This window comes from Dipodomys merriami, unplaced genomic scaffold (assembly GCF_024711535.1).
Source record: "Dipodomys merriami isolate MVZ:Mamm:240054 unplaced genomic scaffold, mDipMer1.0.p SCAF_8, whole genome shotgun sequence".
NCBI classification, from domain to species: domain Eukaryota; kingdom Metazoa; phylum Chordata; class Mammalia; order Rodentia; family Heteromyidae; genus Dipodomys; species Dipodomys merriami.
The window spans coordinates 25,329,072-25,349,771 of record NW_027206401.1 but is presented as its reverse complement, the minus strand read 5'-3'; the positions used below and the strand labels follow the sequence as shown (position 1 = coordinate 25,349,771).

Genomic DNA, 20,700 nt, shown 5'->3' with positions numbered 1-20,700 from the left:
CACACACACACACACACACACACACACACACACACACACACACACACACACACACGTATAGAAGGTTGTTACAAAAACATACTTGCCATGAGCTGGGAGGAAATTTTGAATATTAGAATTGTAAAAGTCCAGTGAAAGCAACCAGAAATTAGGTAGCAAAGATAGATGGGGACATCACCTGGTTCAGCTTGGAACACAAGAAGGGTGGGCAGGCTGTTGGTTCTTTGTCTTTGAACTAGATGATTTCAGGAGAAAAAAAGCTGATTCCTGAAAAAGCAAAACAAAAACTTGTTCTCCTGCTGCTAGCTTTTATTATTAAATTAGCAATAATATGAGAGAAAGAAAAAAAAGTCTGAGTAAAGAGTGTGTTTGAGGGGTTGGGAAGGTGGCTCAGTGGTAGAGCGCTTGCCTTGCATGCCTGAGGCCCTGGGTTCAATTCCTCAGCACCACATAAGCAAAAAGAAAAAATCCGGAAGTGGCACTGTGGCTCAGGTGGTAGAGCGCTAGCCTTGAGCTAGCTTGAAGAGCTGAGGGACAGTGCTCAGGCCCAGAATTCAGTCCCCACGACCGGATCCAAAAAAAAAAAAAAAAAAAGAGTGTGTTTGAATGACAATATAAGCAAAACTCAAGTCTGTGGCAACATGGTCTGAGAGCACAGGTTCAATGGTGGTTGCTGTTTTGTTCCATTCTCCTTCCTCGATCCCCAAAACCAGTAACATCCAGCAGTTTCACCCTTGGCAGCTTCATCCAAGATGGAATTGTTTAACTTTCAACACATGGTTAATTTGCTTTTAGAGATTGCCTCTATCAGTTATGAAGTAAATACTGTCCTGACCTTTTTGTAAGGCCTGCTCTTCCCTTCTCTGTTGCTTAGTTTCGGGTGAATGAGTTTGGAGCTCTGGAGGTGATTACGGATGAGAGTGAGATGGAAAGTGTTAAAAAAGCAACGGCTACGACCACATGGATGGTACCAACCGCTCAAGAAGGTAAGAAAGAGTCAGCCACATGGGATTTCTTGTGAAAAGATTAGAGATAAGAATATCTAAGGTTTTTATGATAGGCTGGCACATTGAGAGTCCTGGATGCTTTTTGTATTTCATGTTCTTAGGTAAATTTCTGTAATGAGCCTAACTGGGGCCAAGTGTTAGATTTTAAAATAACCATAAACTGTCTTCTTTCCTAAAGCCAGATCTGTAATAGCATAAGGTTAGTTGGAAGTGATCAAGTTAAATCCAAGTTGTCATCACCTGCTCAGGTGATTTAGCCAAAAGCCTGCCACTATTTTTTCTTATCTACTCCGATGGTTGTTAACTAACACCTATATGCTGATGACTCCTAAATCTATATCTCCAGCCCCGACCTCTCCCCCGAGCTCCAGGCCCGTATTTCCACCTGCCTACTGGACATCTCCACCTGGATGTCCCACAGGTACCTCAAATTCCACATGTCTGAAATTCAGTTCATTTTCTATTTCTTCCTCCCTCCCCACCCCGGAAACCTGTTCTTTCTTCTGTAACTCACACTTCAGTTGATGGTAGCACCATCTACCCAGTGGACAAACAAGAAATAGAGGAGTCATCCTGAGTTTGTTCTCCCCATCCCGTATCCTTTCCTTAAAGCTCTTGGTTTTTATTTCCTAAATAATGTCTCAGATCTGGCCTTTCCTGTACTTATTACTACTGCCTTAATTTAGGCCTATATTAACTCCTCCCTGAACTATCTCAGAAGTCTCTTTAAATAAAAATCACTTAGCTTCTAATTTCACCCCCTTCCAACTTATCCTGCCCTCCAAAGTCAGAGTAACTTATGTAGACTGCTTATCTGACACTTTGCTGATTCTCTGTTGCAAAACACTCAAAGGTTGTGTACCCACCCACCTGCTTGCTTTGTCTCCTCACCTTCGGTTCCCTTCTTTGTGTATATGTTGCAGCTGTGCCAGCAACATGTAATTACATGTCATTTTCTCATTGTATGATTTCATGCTTTCTTGTCTTTTCTTATGCTGTGTTCTTTTTTTCCCCTCCTGGCTCAAAAGCTACTTTTCTCTTTGTCCATTTCTCTGTGGCCTTCAAAACCCTGTTGAAGCTTTGTAGCAGAAAATCCTCTGACCTCATTCTTGGTAGAAGGAAGCATTTCTTCTGCACAACTTCTGGAATGTGTCCATCTTTCTATTATTGCATGCATCACATTTTATTATAAATATTAGTTTTCTTGCCTGTCTTCTCTTCTAGAATGTGAGCTGTCTTGGGCAAAGGTCTGTACTATCAGTATCAATGTCTAGTATAAATTGGTGCTTAATCAATGTATGCTGAATGAATGATTAGTCTGGCAATTCAGACAAAAGGAAATGTGAGTTCCTAAGACATTGAATTATTATGATTCAGGACATCTACTACATTAAAATAGAAATGTTGATTGATTCAGTTAAATCAGAAGTACTCATTAATAGGCTTAAACATTAAATAATATAAATCTTCACCACCTACTTTTTTGACATAGGGTTTTGCTGTGTATCTTGTGCTGGTCTTATACTTGTGATTCCCCTGTCTCAGCCTCCCAGGTGCTGGGAGTACAGGCTTGAGCCATCATACTCAGCTGTTTGCCATTTTCAATTTTATCCAATATCCACCTAAAGATTCAAATACCGTGGACTGATAGTTGTATTTGAATTTACAGATTTTTTTTCCTTTACATGGAATTCTGCACAAAAAGCCTGATGCCTGCTTTTCTTTAACCTTTCTGCAGGTTTTTGTTGTTGTTACAGAAGTGGTTTAAGTAATTTTTTTATTGATAGTTCAATATTTCATTCATTCAGCAAACATTACTCTTTATGTGTGGCTAACAAAAATTATTAGAAAAGAAAGTTGATGCATATAGTGGAATACCTTCTGACATGCTTTTAATTCTTTTTCACTTTCTAGTCTTTTCAGAGAAGACTGGGGTACCCTTCAGGTTGAAGGACCCAATGAAAGAAGGGCTTCAATTCTGTGAGAACTGTTGCCAGTATGGCACTGTAGATGAGTGTCTTTCTGGAGGAAACTATTGCAGCCAGAATTGTGCTCGGCATGTGAAAGACAAGTAGGTTCTTGCCTTGTTTCATCTATAAAATGAGTTTTAGAATAGAAAGGCATAATAATATCTGAGGCTGCAGAGGGTAAATGCACTCACTGACATCTGTAACCCTCTTGGTTCTCCAGAGCTGTCCCTCTGGAGACCTATGGACCTAGAACTTGTGTCACGCCAGATCTGAGTTACACTGCTAAAGTTCTTCCCCAGAGTCAGCTTCTGCCTCTGTCTACAGCCTTGTATTCACATTAATTTGATGACTTCCCCCAAAAGAGTGTTTAGATGTTTCTGGGCTCTGCATGTATTTTCATGATACTGATATTTAGGGCAACCCACTTTTGCTTATATTTTGGGACTTCTTGGTAACTTGTTTAAAACTCCACATATAGAACAAAGCTCCCTCACTTTAGGTGATGGGCACTTAACTGAACACAAATGACTGTGGTGGTTAATTTAATGATTGGTACTAGAATGATCTCAGAGTGCCGATAAAGGAGGTCACCTGTGGCTGGCAGTGTTCTGTGGCCTTCACACTTGGGGACTGTCTGCCAGAGTTCAGTTTACCAGCAAAAAGATACGTTTCTTGAATTTAATTACTACGATAAATAACTTAAGCTTTCCACTTCAGATATTTCAACCAGTATAGCCTTAGAAATTGTTTTTGGCCTGTTGATGCTTTAACAAAGTTGTAGTTGGCCTCTTCCACTGGATTTGCCATTTTTTAATAATTGCTAGATCCTTTACCTTCAGAATTGCTCCAAAGACAATTATGTTAAGTAATTGATTATTTTATTAGTGTAGATGGCAGAGAGTAGTTATAAACGTGGTAGAACTTATTTCACATAGATTGCTTGTTCCTTGTAAAATTAACATGTAAAATTTCCAATTTTTGCCTTGACAAACTTTCTGTGTAACAGTGATTTTTAAGTATCCCTATATACAGTAGATCTAATACCCGTGGATTTCTCCTGGTGATTAAATTTTTTTTCCTTTAGAGAGTGATTTTTAAAAATAATTTTGGCATTGACAATCAACATGTAGATGTTTGATAGGTATTGTTTCCTCTCACTGTTTTGGGGTTATAAACACAACAGAGATCAGAAGGAAGAAAGGGACGTAGGAGAAGACAATGAGGAAGAGGACCCTAAATGTAGTCGGAAGAAAAAACCAAAATTATCCCTGAAAGCAGACTCCAAGGAAGATGGAGAAGAGAAAGATGATGAAATGGTTAGTACTTCTTGTCTGCCCACCCAGGAGCACAGGGGTTCATGGCGGGTGGCAATTCCCAACTCTGCTCTATAACTGAGATGAGTTGCTTGAGTTCAAATGTGGGTTTGGGGACAGGTATAATGGGGAAATTACCTAACCTTTCCTGGCCTTTATCCCCATATCAAAATGGGAATCATAATTATACATATCTCGGGTGAGGAAGTTGTGAGTGTACTGGAATTTACTGATGGGCTAGGAGGCCATAACACATTTCATAGATGAAGCTTAAATTCCTATTACCTGCAAAATGCCAAACCCAATTGGTTAAATTACAGACAGATCTCATAAAACTATGTGAGTGGGTGGGAAATGATATGTAAATAGCAAGTATATTTGAGGAAGATTTATTTAAAATGTGCGGTTTAAAAAATAAAGATCTTGAAAAGTAGTATTCCTGGTTCTCTGTGAACAGAGAACTTGGACATCTTGAAGCATTTCACTTACGATCAATATATAGCAGTTGTTATTTGCTAGTCACTGCTCTGTGAGCTGGGAATGTAGACATGAGTAAAGCAAGTAAGGGACAGGGTCTTCTCCCAGAGACATGTTGTTCTGGGAAAGGGGGTGTATAATAAGCAAACAAAATGAACAGGAGAAATGTCAGCTCATCTTAAGTGCTATGTTGAGACTAAAAATAGGGCTCTAGGATTGGATGACTCTGCATTGAGTTTTCAGGGAGACTTCCCAAAGAAGGTCACCTGACCGCTGTAGTCTGAACAGGAAGGAGGAGCCTCCTTTGTGCAGTTAGTGAGGAGCCCTCTGGACAACAGAACTTCTAGAGAAGGGTCCCAAAGGTGTAGCAGGTTTAGTTGTTGGAAATATAGAAAGTTGAAGGCAAGGGAATGCTTTGATGTAGTTTATGTTTTTACAGGAGCTAGGGGCTTGTGAGCAGAAGTAGAATCACGGAAACCAGTTAGATGGTTCTTAAAATAGATTACGTAAGAGACATGTCAGCTACAAATTCAATTTTAGAGGTAGGGATGTCAGTGTGTAGGAGGGCAAGAGAAGAATCGGCGATGCTAAGTCTTAGATTTTAGGATTGAACAAGTCTGGAATTGGAAGGGAGAGGTGGAGTAGCGGCAGTGTCCTCTTTTAGGCATGATGAGTTTAACACGGTCACCGGCTACCCTTTGACATTATCATATTAGGTAATTTTTGCTTTCTTCTTGGACACATAAATAACAGTGGTTGTTTCTTTTCTATGACTTTCTAGTGCTTAGGGATTTCTCCTAATTGTTAAACATTATTCCTTTGGAGAAAGGTTTTTTTTTTTTTTTTAAATGTCAATCTTGGGGTTTGAACTCAGGGCCTGGGCACTGTACCCGAGCTTTTTCACTCAGGGTTTCACTCAGGTTCACTTCCAGTTTTCTGGTGATTAATTGGAGATAAGAGTCTCATAGATTTTTCTGCCCAGGCTGGCTTCAAACCATGATCCTTAGATCTCGGCCTCCTAAATAGCTAGGAGTGTTATAGGCATGAGCCACCAGCACTCAGCTTGGAGAATGATTTTAAAAAATAATTTTTGCATTGCTAATCATCATGTTGAGTCCAACTGAATATCCCAAATAAGCATTGAATGCAGGCATTTGGAGACAGGAACCAAGAGCTGGGGTTGGAGGTTGGGACTCTTCAGCACAGGAATGACTTTGACAACTTAAGGACCAGACAAACAAATTGTTAGATTGGCAGTTGTCAGCAGAGTGGCCTAAGAAAGGGGCTAGTGAGATCTGAGGGAGAAGAGTGGTGGTAAAGCCAGATGTGGGGGTGGGGAGCACATCATCCTTGTTCTTGCAGAGTGTAGCTCTTGGAAACATTCAGTCTTTTTTGCTAGTGACCTCAGGCCAAAAGCAACACAGTTCTCAAATGAAGACAGAACTCAAATGGCCTATATCCTTACTTTCCATAAAAGTTATGAAGTGAAATGGAAGAACAAAAAACAAAAAGCCTTCTGACAGCCCTCTGATTTCTATTGGTGCCAATTTCATGAACTTTCAAAGTCAGTATTTTTCTTTCTTACTGCAGGAGAACAAACAAGATGGAAGAATACTGCGGGGCTCTCAGAGAGCCCGGAGGAAAAGACGGGGGGATCCAGCTGTCTTAAAACAAGGTGAGCTGATGAAAGCAAGGGTGAAGTTGAAAATAGTTGATTCAAGTAGAAGTTTTAGTTTTCATCGTCCTGCACCTTGTCAGCACAACAGTGTTGCTTCCATCTCCTCTTTCATTCCATTTTGTCAATACTAATGTAGGTTTTGGAGAAAGACTTGGGATTAGTAACTTCTAAATGCCTTCAGGGTAAGTGTGGGACCCTCTTTGTTTATTCATTAAGTAGGTAGTGCCTGCATTTAAACCTTTACCAAAACATCTGTTCTTGTTCCTTTCCCAAAGTTTTAGGCCTTTTGTAAGTTTCTTCTCACAGGAAGTACAGCTCCTGACTTGGTACCTTCTCTTCTTGCTTTGTTCCGCAGGCAGCATTTTGTTCTCAGGAGGAAGCCCACCCTCACTTTCATACTTGGATTGGTAGACTTTGGGGCCTTTTCCCAGCAGCCTCAGCATCCTCCCCTTGGCTTTATCCCCAGGACCTGCTGTGTCTGTCCTGGTTGGCCTTGGTTCTAGGTCACTCTGCTTTGCCCAGCTAGCACTAATCCCTCAGAAAGTGGTCGATAAATCCTTCCACCTGCCTCAAGCATACAGTGGAAACTTGTGTGATTTCTTACGGAAATTTACTTTCCATCTGAGATCAGAGGGAGTCAGTTATATTCCTAGTTACTCTGTATCAGAATGTCTCTTTTGTGTCGCGATTTTTTCCCTTCAAAGTCTATTCTAGATGAAATTTCAGACCCTGAATCTTTTAGAAGTTCCTTTAGTCATTTTCCCCTTAAAATATTCTACTTTTACTTGTCCTGCACATTCCCCAAGTACTTTAACCACCTTTGCTACTGCTGAAGCTCTTGTGCTCCTTTCATTTCTAATATTGCCAAATTAATCCCAAACAAAAGTGTTAACTAACTGCTTCCTCTCCTTTTTGTTTTCATTTATTTTGGTAGACAAGGCCTCTTTGTAGGTAGGCTAGACTTGAATCCACCATCTGCTTCCCTTACTTAGTTCTCAAGTGCTTGGATTATAGGTGTATATCACCATGACTTGCTTTCTTCTCTGTTTTTATTACTTATTCTTTTTACATTTAAAAAATCTGACAAGAAAATGTGGTATATATACACAATGGAATTCTGTGCCTCCATCAGAAAGAATGACATTGCCCCATTTGTTAGGAAATGGAAAGACTTGGAAAAAATTATATTAAGTGAAGTAAGCCAGGCCCAAAGAAACATATGTACCATGGTTTCCCTTATTTGCAACAACTAGTATATGTCTGAGACAAGCAGAAATGGTCAGATAAGTTGATGTTAAGCGAAATGAACCACAAGTTAAGGACTCAAATGTTTTTTCATTCTTGCTATTGTGTCTAACATATTTATAATATATTTCTTTGTGGTTTGTATGTCCCTCCTCCACAATATAACCCCTGTTTTCACTGCATTTGATGTTGGTATAATTTGTGGAGGGGAAGGGAAAAAAGAAATTGTTTAACTAGGGCTACAGGTGGACCCATTGTAACAATGAGATGTACAAGTCATTATGTTGAAAAATGAACTTTACAACTTTGGGGGAGGGGTGCGAGATGGGAAGCGATGGGAATGGGAAAACAAAGAAGAAGGCAAAAATGCTTGATAAGAAATGTACTAATTACCTTGCCCATGTAATTGTAATTCCTCTGTATGGTATTTACACAATTTAAAAAAAAAAGAAAGAAAAAAAAAAGAAAAAATCTGACCTTTACTACATTGATTTATTTATTTTTTTCTTTGCCAGCAGTAGCAATCATTTTTTAAAGATTCAGTGTACTAGTCTTTTCTAAGCATCTTAATGTCTTAGGAAAATGTTTTGAGCATCCTGTTTCTGGAATCTGTTGCTTCCATGATGCTGTTCTAAGTTGGCTTCCTGCTCATCTTCATTTATTCAAAGTTCTGACACTTCTTTCTTGGGACCTCCTACTGTGGTTATATACCACAGTTCATTTCTTATTTTCCTGGAGGAGGGACCAGGACAAGAGACACACCAGCCATGGAAGCAAAAGGGCCAGGCATAGCAGTAGTTGGGGAAGTGTAAACTCACAACCATCGATTTCTTACATTTAGTTTCACTTGTCTTTCAGGTTTGCCACCAAAAGGCAAGAAATCGTGGTGCTGGGCATCCTACCTGGAGGAAGAGAAAGCTGTGGCAGTGCCCACAAAGCTGTTCAAGGAGGTATGGCATCTTCCAGAGAGATTGTCTATGAGGGCAAAAGACAAGGAATACGGGTCTCAATAAGCATTGCTATTTCTACTATCTGCTTAGGAAATGTGACTTGGGATAATTTCTTATTCTACTTTTTGCGTGTGGGTCATGTGGAGGAGCACTTCCACAGACAGGATAATGCATGTACACCTTCCCCAGGTCATAAACAGTCATATAAACACAGAAACACATACATACACACAGATTTCTCTCAACATTTACTGGGCTTTTCACTCTTAATTTTGAACAGGAATACTAATACTGTTATTGAGATATCAATACATTAAAAAATAACTGGCATGAAATTTAAATTATCATGGTCTTGAGAGAATAAAGATGAATGAATTACTGGTATTTGCATCCTATTGGTAACTTCAAATGAGTTACTTTATGATATTAGTGAAAAGAAAAATACTTCATCTAAGTAATTTAAAATCAGTTACAGATGTAGATACCAAGAATAATTTGAAGTAGGAATTGCTGTCCCAGGATTAAAACAAGGCTCAGTAAACTTTTTTCATAAAAGGTGAGATAGTGTTGTAGGTGTCTTTTGCAACAATGTAGCTTATTTGTATAACATGACTTAAACATTTTCTGTGGCCGAGAGCTTTATTCCAGTTTTTCTCAGCTTTATTCCAGAATGATGGTGGGCCAGATTTGACCCATATATTGTGGTTTGCTGACCCAAATCTTTATTTGTTATTAAATTATTTTAAGTCATAATCCGTTGTAAACCTTCCATGGATGTCTTTTCTTCTGTGAATGAATGTAAGGAAAAACTTTTCAAAGTAATGAACAATAAATGTTAGAATGGTTACATCCAAGTAAATAATATTTAATATAAACGTAATAGTAACTACATCTGTTCTTGTTCTAGATAATTTAGTTGCACATGTGTGTATGCTTGTGTGTGTATGTGTATATAGAGAGATAGATATAGATACTGGTTGTGTGTGTGTATAGATATAGATATAGGTATCATTATCTCCTTGGTTCTTGACAGAATAAACTTGTTAGTATTTTTTAAGACGTTAAAGTACAGCTGATTATATGAGTCTGGATGCATTCAGATGACTCAGGCCATAATGTAATTCATCTGATTCAGATCATATGTCAAAGAGTAAAATGGATGTTCCTCCTACCCATATCATCCAAAGTATCAAGTTTGCTTCTCCTCAAGTAGCTACAATTATATGTACATATAAACAGCCTTCGTTCGTAAATCCTCTCTTTCTTTAACCAGTTGGCATTTTAACCACGTGCCTTATACTTTTTGGACTTCATTTTTTTTTAACATGAAAAGTCTGAAGGTTATTCCATTTCAGTTTATCAGAGTCCTCAGACGGTTTGAGGCTTACCAGTCTGACAGGTGAAATACATCTTACTTTTGTGTGACTCTGATCGTAATGTTGACTATCTTTTAAAATATATAAAAGATAAAGGCTCCAAGTCATGAACTTTTCTTTCTATGACTTCTTTATAGACATGTCTGTTTTTATTGGGTTGATCTTTTAGGGTTTAGGGGTAGTTTGGCCCTTTGTGTCCATACTTAAGCTGCGGTCATCTTGTATTATAGCACCAGTCTTTTCCATATAACAAAAATGGATTCAAAGTTGGCATGAAGTTAGAAGGTGTGGATCCTGAGCATCAGTCCGTGTACTGTGTCCTCACTGTGGCTGAGGTAAGTGGTGCTTCATTTTATTTTTAAGATAGAAGTGATGATGGGGGGTATTATAGTGAGAAAAACTACCGTTGGTGGAGTACTTACTTCATGCCATAGTGCTTAGTGTTACAGATACGTTATCAACCTGATCTTCCACCTTGTGCAGAAGTCTGACTTGTTCAGGCCATGGGTTTTTTTTTGGGTTGTTGTTTGTTTTTAAATCCCTGATCTAAGGAGGAGAGAACTATGACTCAGAGGAGTGAAGTGATGTATACCAGGCCACAGAGTTGCAGGATAGGCTTGAACCCCAGTCTCTCTAACTACAGATCATGCCATGGTCCCTAATGTAAGGAATGGAGTAGCAGATAGGTTTTTTTTTAGTATTCAGGATATCTCTGAAAATTTCAGGCTAAGGTGATGAGGTCACATACAGATACTTTCATATATATTACAAGTCCACTATAGTACTGAGAGCACTTTTTAAAATACTTCTTCCTCCTATGCTGACTTCCCTGCTCCTTCCCTTGAACCAGGGTAACACATCTTTTAAAAATTCCTCCAAAATGGTTAAGAAGGCCCTGGACACTCGTTTTAGTTATTATAGTGATTGAGTGAATTTGTAAGAAGCACGAGTCCTACAGATCACATAGCATGTACCTCTGGGTGCTGGTAATCACAGGGAATAATGGTCACAATGCCTACCAAGTGCCTCCCATCTCTTAGAGCATATTACCTCTGAATGCAACAGAGTTTTGAAATGGAGCCCAGTCTCCTATCATTCAGGTAGCCCAGTCTCCAATGCTGCTTGTATGAATGAATATGTGTAAGTATATATAAACGTATCTGTATAAAATGTCTATATCTTGTGTTATGTGTATGCAGGTATTAGGGCTTGGACTCAGGGTCTTGCTTTCTCAATTGGGCTTTTGTTTCAGTCAGTGCTAGCTCTCTACTACTTGAGCCATGCCTCCAATCTCGCATTTTGCTGATTAATTGGAGATAGTATCTCAAGTACTTTTCTTCCTGAGCTGGCTTGGAACTGTGATCATCAGATAAACTAGGATTACAGGCATGAGCCAGCAGCACCTTTGCTGAATGTGTATACTTTTGATATGTATATAGACAAGTATATAACTATACACATGAACTTCCATAAATATCATTTTCCCATAAACTGACTCATCCCGAATAATCTGTTCTGCCACTTGCATTTTAACAGTGTGTTTTAGAGGTGTTTTCTTGATAGTTACTATTCAGCTCCCTTGTTATTTTGGGATTAATCTCACTGGCTCTGCATTCTGTGTCGAACTCCTTGTGTGGGCTTCTGCAGAACGGGCACTCCTGAAGTGGGTAGAGGTCTGTGTGAGCAGGTCATTTGGAATTTGTCTGCTCCTGCTAAGAAGGAAGATCACTGAGAAATTGCACTTGTGACCCAACTTCGGTCCCATAAACACACAATTTCTCAGGTATAGCATGTGTTACAAAGAGTGAGTTCTTACTAGCATTCCAGGGATCCTGTCTAGCCAGCCTGAATAGCTAGAGAGGGTGCTGGACACCTGAGCTTAAGTTCTTTGCAGTACTGCTTTTAGATATTGTGATTTGTTAACTTCTTTTTGTTGCTGTTGAGTTTGGTTTGATGGACATAGGCAGCATTATGCTCAACCTGCTTACGTATTTCAGGTTTGTGGATACCGGATAAAGCTTCACTTTGATGGCTATTCAGATTGCTACGACTTCTGGGTAAATGCAGATGCTCTGGATCTTCACCCAGTCGGGTGGTGTGAGAAAACTGGTCATAAGCTCCATCCTCCCAAAGGTACTGCTGCTTTTGTTTCATGTTTTATGTTCAGTAAAAACTTAGTTTCCTGGATATTAGTTGGAAAATTGTAAGAATTCAGGTTTTAAGATAATTCAAGTAGCCTCAAATCCATGCCTTTTTTTCCATAATGAAAAATACAAATTTATTAGAGTGAGAGAAATCCTTTGATTTTAAATTTAAAAAAAAATAAACTTAGTGGTGGTTTGTATTTCCAGATAGCTGAAGGACCTAGAAACAAAGTAAAAAAGGAAGAATGCAAGTCTTTTTCTAAATTAACCTCTTATATATCTGGTGAATTATTAGCTCTTCTTATTGCCTTTTGGACTTTAATGATGATCTAAGAGAGGGCTCATTAGCAGATAAAGTAAAATGTTCAATTTCTACTTCTAAGAAAATGTTGACTTGTATGAAATTGTGAAAATTAGAGCAGGAATATTTCTCTGACTGCAATTTGCTGATGACCATTTTTGTAGTGACCAGCTGAAGAGATTTACCTGCTTTATTACTATTGTTCCAACTTCCCACCTGATTCCATTAGTTAGCCCCCTAATTAGAACAGGTGAGGGAAAATAATTTGACTACTGCCCTTAACTGTCCACACTGCCCAGGAGTTGTACCAACAGACTGATGAAAGGATTCTGATGATTAGAAGTACACTGGTATAAAATATATTTGTGTTTCTCACTTCTTTTCTTTGTAAACATTACTACTTATTTATTTATTTTGGTTCTGGTCCTTGAGCTTGAACTCAGGGCCTGAACACTATTGTTTTTTTGTTGTTGTTTTGTGGTGGTGGTGGTTTTGTTTCAGTTTTGTTGGTTGTGGGGCTTGAACTCTAAGCCTGGGCACTGTCCCTATGAGTTCTTTCCCCCAAGGCTAGTGCTCTCCCACTTTGAGCCACAGCATCACTTCAGGCTTCCTAGTAGTTAATTGGAGATAAGAGTCTGATGGACTTTTGTGCCCAGGCTGGTTTTGAACTGTGATCCTCGAATCTTAGCCTCCTGAAGAGTTAGGATTACAGACATGAGTCACCAGTGCCTGGCTGTCCCTGAGCTTCTTTTGCTCAAAGCCTACTGCTCTACCACTTGAGCCACAACTCCATTTCCAGGTTTTTTTTGATAGTTTAATGGAGAGAAGAGTCTCATAGATCTCATACCTGTGATCCTCAGATCTCAACCTCCTTAGTAGCTAGGATTATAGGGGTGAGTCACCAGTGCTCGGCTCATTACTGTTTATTTAGAATTGGAAAAGTAATAATAAACTTTGTTGACAGAAAAATATACCTGTGCCTAAACTACAGGTATAGTTATGGGTTAAATTTTATTTACCAAAGAAATCATGAGATTGCTTGATTTTGTCATGCTTGAATTACAGATAAAAGTAGACATGGGTGATAAACTCAGTGTGAAGTCCTTTGATATTTTACTACGCCTGTTCAAATCTGGTTGTATTCTAGGATATAAAGAAGAAGAATTTAATTGGCAGACATATTTGAAGACATGCAAAGCCCAAGCTGCGCCTAAGTCATTATTTGAAAATCAGAATATAGTAAGTACCTTCAAAATACTTCTCTCTTCAAAGGAAGCGAGTTTTGAGTGTCTCACAGGATGAATTACAAATGATAACAAGGCACTGTGATAAATTTTATTACCTTGGTAAATAGACTTCTCTTATCTTAATTAAACTTTAAAATTAGCTTAAAATCTTTATGAGTAAATATCTCCAGTCATGGTTGTCTTGTTATAGGATGGTAGAAGACAACACAGTACAAAAGCTAGGTGTGATTTGCAATTAAGATACATAAAAAATAAATTGCCTGGGATATTTTATTGTTGTCATCATTTAATTAGGAGTGCTGTTCACATGGGATTCACCCAGTGAGATGAGTGTAGTCCCATTGGAGCATATAGGCAGGAGATAGCGGGTGACTATGTGCCCTCTCTCCAGCTTGTAGCCTTGTTTGCCATGCAGTGGAGGCAAAGGCTGCATGTATGTGCCTTTTTCTCTAACTTCTTGACTTGCATTGGCATGTCTGAGAGGGCCCGGTACTATTTTATACTATATGCCTCTTCCAAGTTCTGATCTGACTAAAAGAATGGTGGAAAACCAAACTGATAAGGACAAGGTTGGAGATCAAGTAGACAAATGATCTTTGGATTCGGGACCTTACAATCAAAGGGATTTATTGCCATCAGTCCCAGGACCAGGGAGTGCTACTCCCTCAGCAGCAGAGTACGAACCATGCATCCTGTATCCTAGCTTGCACACTGCCTCTAACCCAGTTCCTCCTTTCCAGATTCACTTGTCAGCTTCACTGCAAGTAAAAGGTGAGAGTTGGTGATGTCACCTGCCAGGGGCCCCTCCAAATGAAAATAAATATCAGGAGTGGGAGGAAAAAAAACCCTGCCACTTGGCAAATGATGCTAAGCAGTTGGTTTGAGGGCATACATCTCATAGATGAAATATTCTCTCATTACATTGAATATAAACCAGCTTGACTAAAAAAACTGAAGAAGTGAGTGTGTCTGGGGGAGAGAGAGAGAGAGAGAGAGAGAGAGAGAGAGAGAGAATATGCCTAATAGATCTAAGAGCCAGCTTATTACTTTCTAATATGTATCATAATTAGGAGGATAGCTTAATTGCTAAAATATAAAGACTGACTTGTCTGAAGGTATTCTCTTATAAAATGTGCCCGGAAGGAAGGCCTTTTAGGTGGAATCCCAACACTCTTTGTCTGCTCCACCCACATTGCTCCATGTTTCCTAATCCCTATCAAATTCTCTGATGATGACTACTGTCTGGGCTTTGATTTAACTGCTTTCAACTCTTCATGGCCAGCATACAACTTACCTTACCATGTGTTTTGGTATCAAAGAAGCATTTTTTCTGTTTCTTGGTTGTTGTTGTTATTGTTTCTAGATTGTCTCCCTCAGAATAGTCAAAAATTTATTGTTATAATTGATAATTTCAGAATTGAAATGTATGGTGAATTTTTCTGTATTATTTATGCTTGCTCCTTCATTTTATATAGGACTTCTAACATTTTTCAGATACATGACTGTCTATAGTGATAACTATATAATTATAGTAAAGTGAATAACATTTGGTTTTTTTCCTAACACGGAATATCTGTGTGCTTCAGTCTGAATGTAAAAGTATTTTAGAAGAGGAGAGAAGATGACTTAGTGTATTGTAATTGACATAATTGCTATCTTGAGTGCCTTGCTCTGAGACTAGGGCATTTTTCCTCACAAAATACTGTAGTCAAAGGTGTTTCAATATTACTGCCGTTCCAGCACTTACTCTTCAGTGAATTTTCCTTGCATTTGTTTCAAGTCCCAAATAGCTGATCATCTTTAGACTTTCTTTAAATGCAAACTCTCTTGAGTGACAATGTATATTAACAATGTATATTATATCCTCTGCAGTGGATTCAAAATATCTAGTGATAAGTAAGAGTTGTAATAATTTGCAGCCCTTCATACATGATGACCTACTTTCGGCAGTACTCTGGAGAGAGCCACTCAGAAGTGGGAGTGCTTTTGTACTGACTCAGGCACATTTTGAACTTGATTAAGTGCATATTCTGTGGGAAATAATTCTCATCGCTAAGTCTGTAATCAAGGAAAAGAAGGCCAGAATGTAAACTGCCTGGTGAATATAGCTTGCCTACCTAATGTAGCCTTCTAACCAAGCTAGCAAAATGCATTCAAATTTTCTTAAGCCCTGCCAGGGTGTGGATGTTTTAGTTTTGAGGCTCAGGTTGTTGAGTGTAGCCATAAAGCCTTTTTTAAAAAAAATATATTTTATTGCTGCTTGTTGGAAAGAAACCCTGCTGTGAAACTGGCACAGGATTTTTAAATTATGTGAGTAGAGGAGTAGATGCGGGGCCTTGGAGCAGGGGGTGCAGAGTGTGCTGGGTTTGGTGTGCTCTTATCTCTAATTAAATCTGCATGTTTCTGTAGACAGTGATCCCATCAGGCTTTCGAGTTGGAATGAAGCTTGAGGCTGTAGACAAAAAGAATCCTTCATTCATCTGTGTTGCTACGGTAACAGATATGGTGGACAATCGTTTCCTGGTCCATTTTGACAACTGGGATGAGAGCTATGACTATTGGTAAGACAGTTTCCATTTATGCACGCTTTTTTAGAAGTTAACGTCTGTCTGGGTAAATTTAGGTACACGTTTTTAAATTAGTGACAATGCAAAGCTCATAACAAAAAATTACAGTGATTGGCCCTATCTCAAATTTTTTTTTCCTTATTGTTCCATATTGCATATATTTCTAAATAATACCCTTCAATGCTACTTCATGATTTGTATTTTTACATGACTTTCTCCCGTGGTATTAAAATGTACACATCTACCATTCCCAACATGCACTCACATGTACACAAAAACATTCATTTTGAGTGTGTCTTCCATCAGCTTTTAGGAACTGTGTGTGTGTGTGTGTGTATGTGTTTGCTGGTCTGGGGGATTGAACTCAGGGCCTGGGAACTATCTCTGAGCATTTTTGCTCAAGGCTAGTGATCTATCACTTGAACCACAACTTCACTTTGAGCTTTTTGATGGTTAATTGGAGACTTTTCTGCCCAAGGTGGTTTTGTTTTGTTTTTTTTTTTTTTGGTTTGGTCATGGGGCCTGAACTCAGGGCCTGGGCGCTGTCCCTCAGCTCTTCAGCTCAAGGCTAGCGCTCTACCACTTGAGCCACAGTGCCACTTCCGGCTTTTTTTTTCTTTTTGCTTATGTGGTGCTGAGGAATCGAACCCTTTGCTTATGTGGTGCTGAGGAATCGAACCCAGGGCCTCAGGCATGCAAGGCAAGCGCTTAACCTCTGAGCCACCTTCCCAGCCCCCAAGGTGGTTTTGAAACATAATCTTCAGATGTCAGCCTCCTGGGTTGCTAGGATTACAGGTGTGAGCCACAAGCACTCAGCTTAGGCACTTATTTTTTATCTCCGGTTTTAGTTTTAAATCTAGTAGCCAATTTACCCATTCTTGCTAGCTGAGTACAATTACATGAATTGAGGAATATTGTTCTTAATGCTTACTATTATATATATAATATATTATATAATATATGTAATGTATAATATAACAATATATTATTTAATATATAATTGTTATATAATTATATAACATATATAATATAGTATGATAATATATTATATAATATTATATAATTAGTAAGAGCAACATAGGATAAAATTATATAATTATAAAAATGGTTGTAGCTGGGCACTGGTGGCTCAGGCCTATAATCCTAGCTACTCAGGATCTGAGGACTGTGGTTCGAAGCCAGTCTAGGCAGGAAAGCCCGTGAGACTCCTCTCCAGTAAACCACTCAGAAAACCGGAAGTGGCCTTGTGGCTCAAGTGGTAGAGCGCTTGCCTTGGGCTGAAGAGCTGAGAGACAGCGCCCAGGCCAGAGTTCAAGCCCCACAACTGACCAAAAAGAAAAAAACGTCGTTGTAATAAAGCTGTCAAGTTTGTTTGCTGGAAGGTGAAACTCAGGGCATTCCTCTGGAGTATGCTACCACTGAACTACATCCCTAGCTTCTTTTGTTTGTTTGTTTTCAATGAAGTCATTGATGTCTTTATTTACAAAGAGTTAAAAGGTCGTTTGGATTGCTAGAGCTCAGCAAAATATCCTGTGTATGCAAAAACAATCCAGTTTTTCATAGTTTTTTATTCCCTCCACCCAGCTCTCCTTCCTGCCAAAATGTAAAGTTCATTTCCACCATAGTGTCTTGTGAGTGGTGCTATTGGATTGGTTCACCCTTTGTCTTTTGTCTCACCATTTCTGTGATTCCCCTTCCCATCCCCAAATCAGATAAACTTATATACAATACAAAGGGTACGGAAATAAAAAACAGTGACAACAGGGTAAACCAAAGGAAAAATAAAAAAAAAGAAAGAAAAGTGAAATAACAACATACAATACACTAAAGAAAAAAATCTCTTGTTTTCATATCTTGCGGTTCATTTTGATTAGCATCATTTTATAAGGTCATGTACATAGCATAGCTATTGAGCTATTGTGATCCTCTGCTAGATCCTCTACTATTTTGCATTCATATGTTTAAATATTCAGCAGACTCTTCAATAACTCCCATTACTCATTGAAGTCAATTCTTTGACACTCATCAGTTTTAATTGGATTGTTTTACAGTTCAAAGCCATTTACTATTTAGATTTTTAAATGTTTTCTACTATTTGTTTCTATGATTTATTTGATTTGTTACATTTATTGTAATGTGTTAAGACTTGTGGACAAGTCATTTTTTGATTATATTACAAAAGATCAAGTTCTTCAGAATATTTAATAATTTCCATATCTTTCTGAAAAGCATAATTTTTTCTCATAAAATGTGTTTGTATTCAGTTTGGAACATTTTTTTTTCTTTTTATCAGTAGTGGCATTTGAACTCATAGCCTTCTGCTAGGCAGATACTCTACCACTTGAATCATGTTCCTAGCCCTTTTTTGCTTTAGTTATTTGATCCCAAACTTTTTGTCCAGCTCTGGCCTGCACAGTAATCTTCCTGTCTGTGCCTCCATTGTAGCTGGGATGATAGGCATATCCCACCACACCAGGCTTGTTGGTTGCAATGAGATCTTCATAACTTTTTGCTTGAGCTGGCTTCAATTTGTGATCCTCCTTCTTACCACCTACTATGTAACTGGAATTACAGTCATGAGCCACCATGCCTGGCTGTAATAAAAAGAAAAAAACCCTTTTATTGAACATAGGCATGTACAAAATCAACAACAAAGTTGTCCCCTTGAGACCTTACTCAGTACTAACAATGATTAATTTACAGGCAGTATTGTTTCCTCTGTATTTCTATTCTCAAAATCCCAACCCTAAGATACTTTGGCAGTCAACTGCATATAACATTTTGTATGTGACTAATCACTAAACATGTGAATTATTTTTTAAAATTACAGTCTAAATTATTTGGGGAGAATTTTTTTAAAGCTTTTATGTGATTTTTACAAAATGAGCAGATATTAGTGTATTTGTATGATTTTATATGTATTACTGTGTTTTAAAGGCATACATTGCTGTTTTAAAATAACATATATTGCCTTTTAAAATATTGTCCTGGGGAAAATGAGAAATTGTGAGAGGATTTGGCACATCTAGTTTTCTTTGATTTTGAATGCCTCAGGAGAAAAATAGGAAGGGTCCAAGGTTCTTTCTGAGAAAGAACTTAAAACTCTGTGCACTTTTATGAGCACAAACTGATGCTATTATTTTTTAGGATGGTGTGGCTTTGAGGATTATTTACACTTCTAACTATTGACACAAAGTCATATTTTGTTAATTGTCAGAAATCAAGTACAGTGTATTTTCCTTCATATGAAATAAAGGCACCTTGAAAATTGTTTACATATACTGGAACTTCTCTAGTTTTATTAAATGTTATATTCTTTGATATTTGAAGTGGTTTTTATCTACATCAATTGCTTAGGTGTGTAATTGAGGTTACATATTGGCTAGCCTTACTCTGTTTAAAGTAGCTTTGAAATGAGATTGTTTTTTTCGATTTGAATTGAACAGCGATCTTACATCGCTTTTTATATGCACTGGGGATTGGAGAACATGTATCTGTGTTCTACGTGTTTCGTTGTAATGAAATGTGTACCTTCTACAAAGGAACATGATGAACAGTATGTAGGATTGAAAAAATTTGTTTTGTGCGTGCGTGTGTGCGTGCGTGCGTGCGTGCGTGCGTGCGTGCGTGTGTGTGTGTGTGTGTGTGTGTGTGTGTGTGTGTGTGTGTGTGTGCTGGTACTGGGGCTTGAACTCAGGACCAGGGCTCTCTTTCTTGGCTTTCTTAAGCCTAGTTGGTGCTCAACAACATAAGCCAAACCTATACTTCAGGTTTTTTGGTTAATTTCAGGTATGAGTCTGACAGACTCAGTTCTCATCCTCCTTAGTAGCTAGAGATTACAGTTAGAAACCTTTGTTTCCCCTCTGTGTTTCTTCTGAGCTGGTTGATTAAGTTCCTTGGATAGCCATTGGACTTAGGAGTGATCTTATATGTTACAAAATATTGGAACTAGAAAGAACTTTGAATCCAGGAAAGAAAGGGAGGAATGAAGGGAGAGCCTTATATCCCCCAGCTTGTGCACACAACCTCTTTTCCCTTCTTCCTTCCCTTGACTGGAGAGTTGGAGTCAGGGGCAGAACACATAAAGAGATCAGTCCCCCCCTTTCTCCTTTAAAGCAGACTTTATTTAAAGAAATACTTCTTTCATGTGGCCTTGTCCTTGAGCATCCAAGAAGGCAAAGCAACAGGACTGGCTGGATGTTTAGTACCAAAACCTAAATGAATGAGATTGCAGCTTCCTCCAGCGCTAGATCTGTTTCATGATAGTATCTTAATGAGTAAGGGTGCCCATCAGTGAAATGTGTGCCCGTGAAGAAGAGCAGCTTCGAGTTAGTGGTTTAGAATAAACCTCTGATTGACTCTACATGTACTGCCAGCTGTTTTCATAGAGGGATCCTTTTTGTTAGGGAGAGAAGCTCTGGGTGT

General features: G+C 38.6%; 1 protein-coding gene across 4 annotated transcripts in view; it reads left to right on the top strand.

The window, feature by feature from the left end:
• The window catches only part of L3mbtl3 (L3MBTL histone methyl-lysine binding protein 3), a 101,435-nt gene that overhangs the window by 25,014 nt on the left and 55,721 nt on the right, over positions 1-20,700 (top strand). For 3 of the 4 annotated variants that reach the window (XM_070010934.1, XM_070010931.1, XM_070010933.1), the window contains 10 exons: positions 875-986; positions 1,354-1,428; positions 2,922-3,078; positions 4,161-4,293; positions 6,358-6,442; positions 8,549-8,640; positions 10,247-10,351; positions 12,014-12,149; positions 13,609-13,700; positions 16,118-16,269. In XM_070010934.1, the coding sequence (XP_069867035.1) occupies positions 875-986; positions 1,354-1,428; positions 2,922-3,078; positions 4,161-4,293; positions 6,358-6,442; positions 8,549-8,640; positions 10,247-10,351; positions 12,014-12,149; positions 13,609-13,700; positions 16,118-16,269 (1,139 nt within the window). The remainder of the gene's footprint in view (positions 1-874; positions 987-1,353; positions 1,429-2,921; positions 3,079-4,160; positions 4,294-6,357; positions 6,443-8,548; positions 8,641-10,246; positions 10,352-12,013; positions 12,150-13,608; positions 13,701-16,117; positions 16,270-20,700) is intronic. The other variant, XM_070010935.1, reaches the window with a different exon arrangement.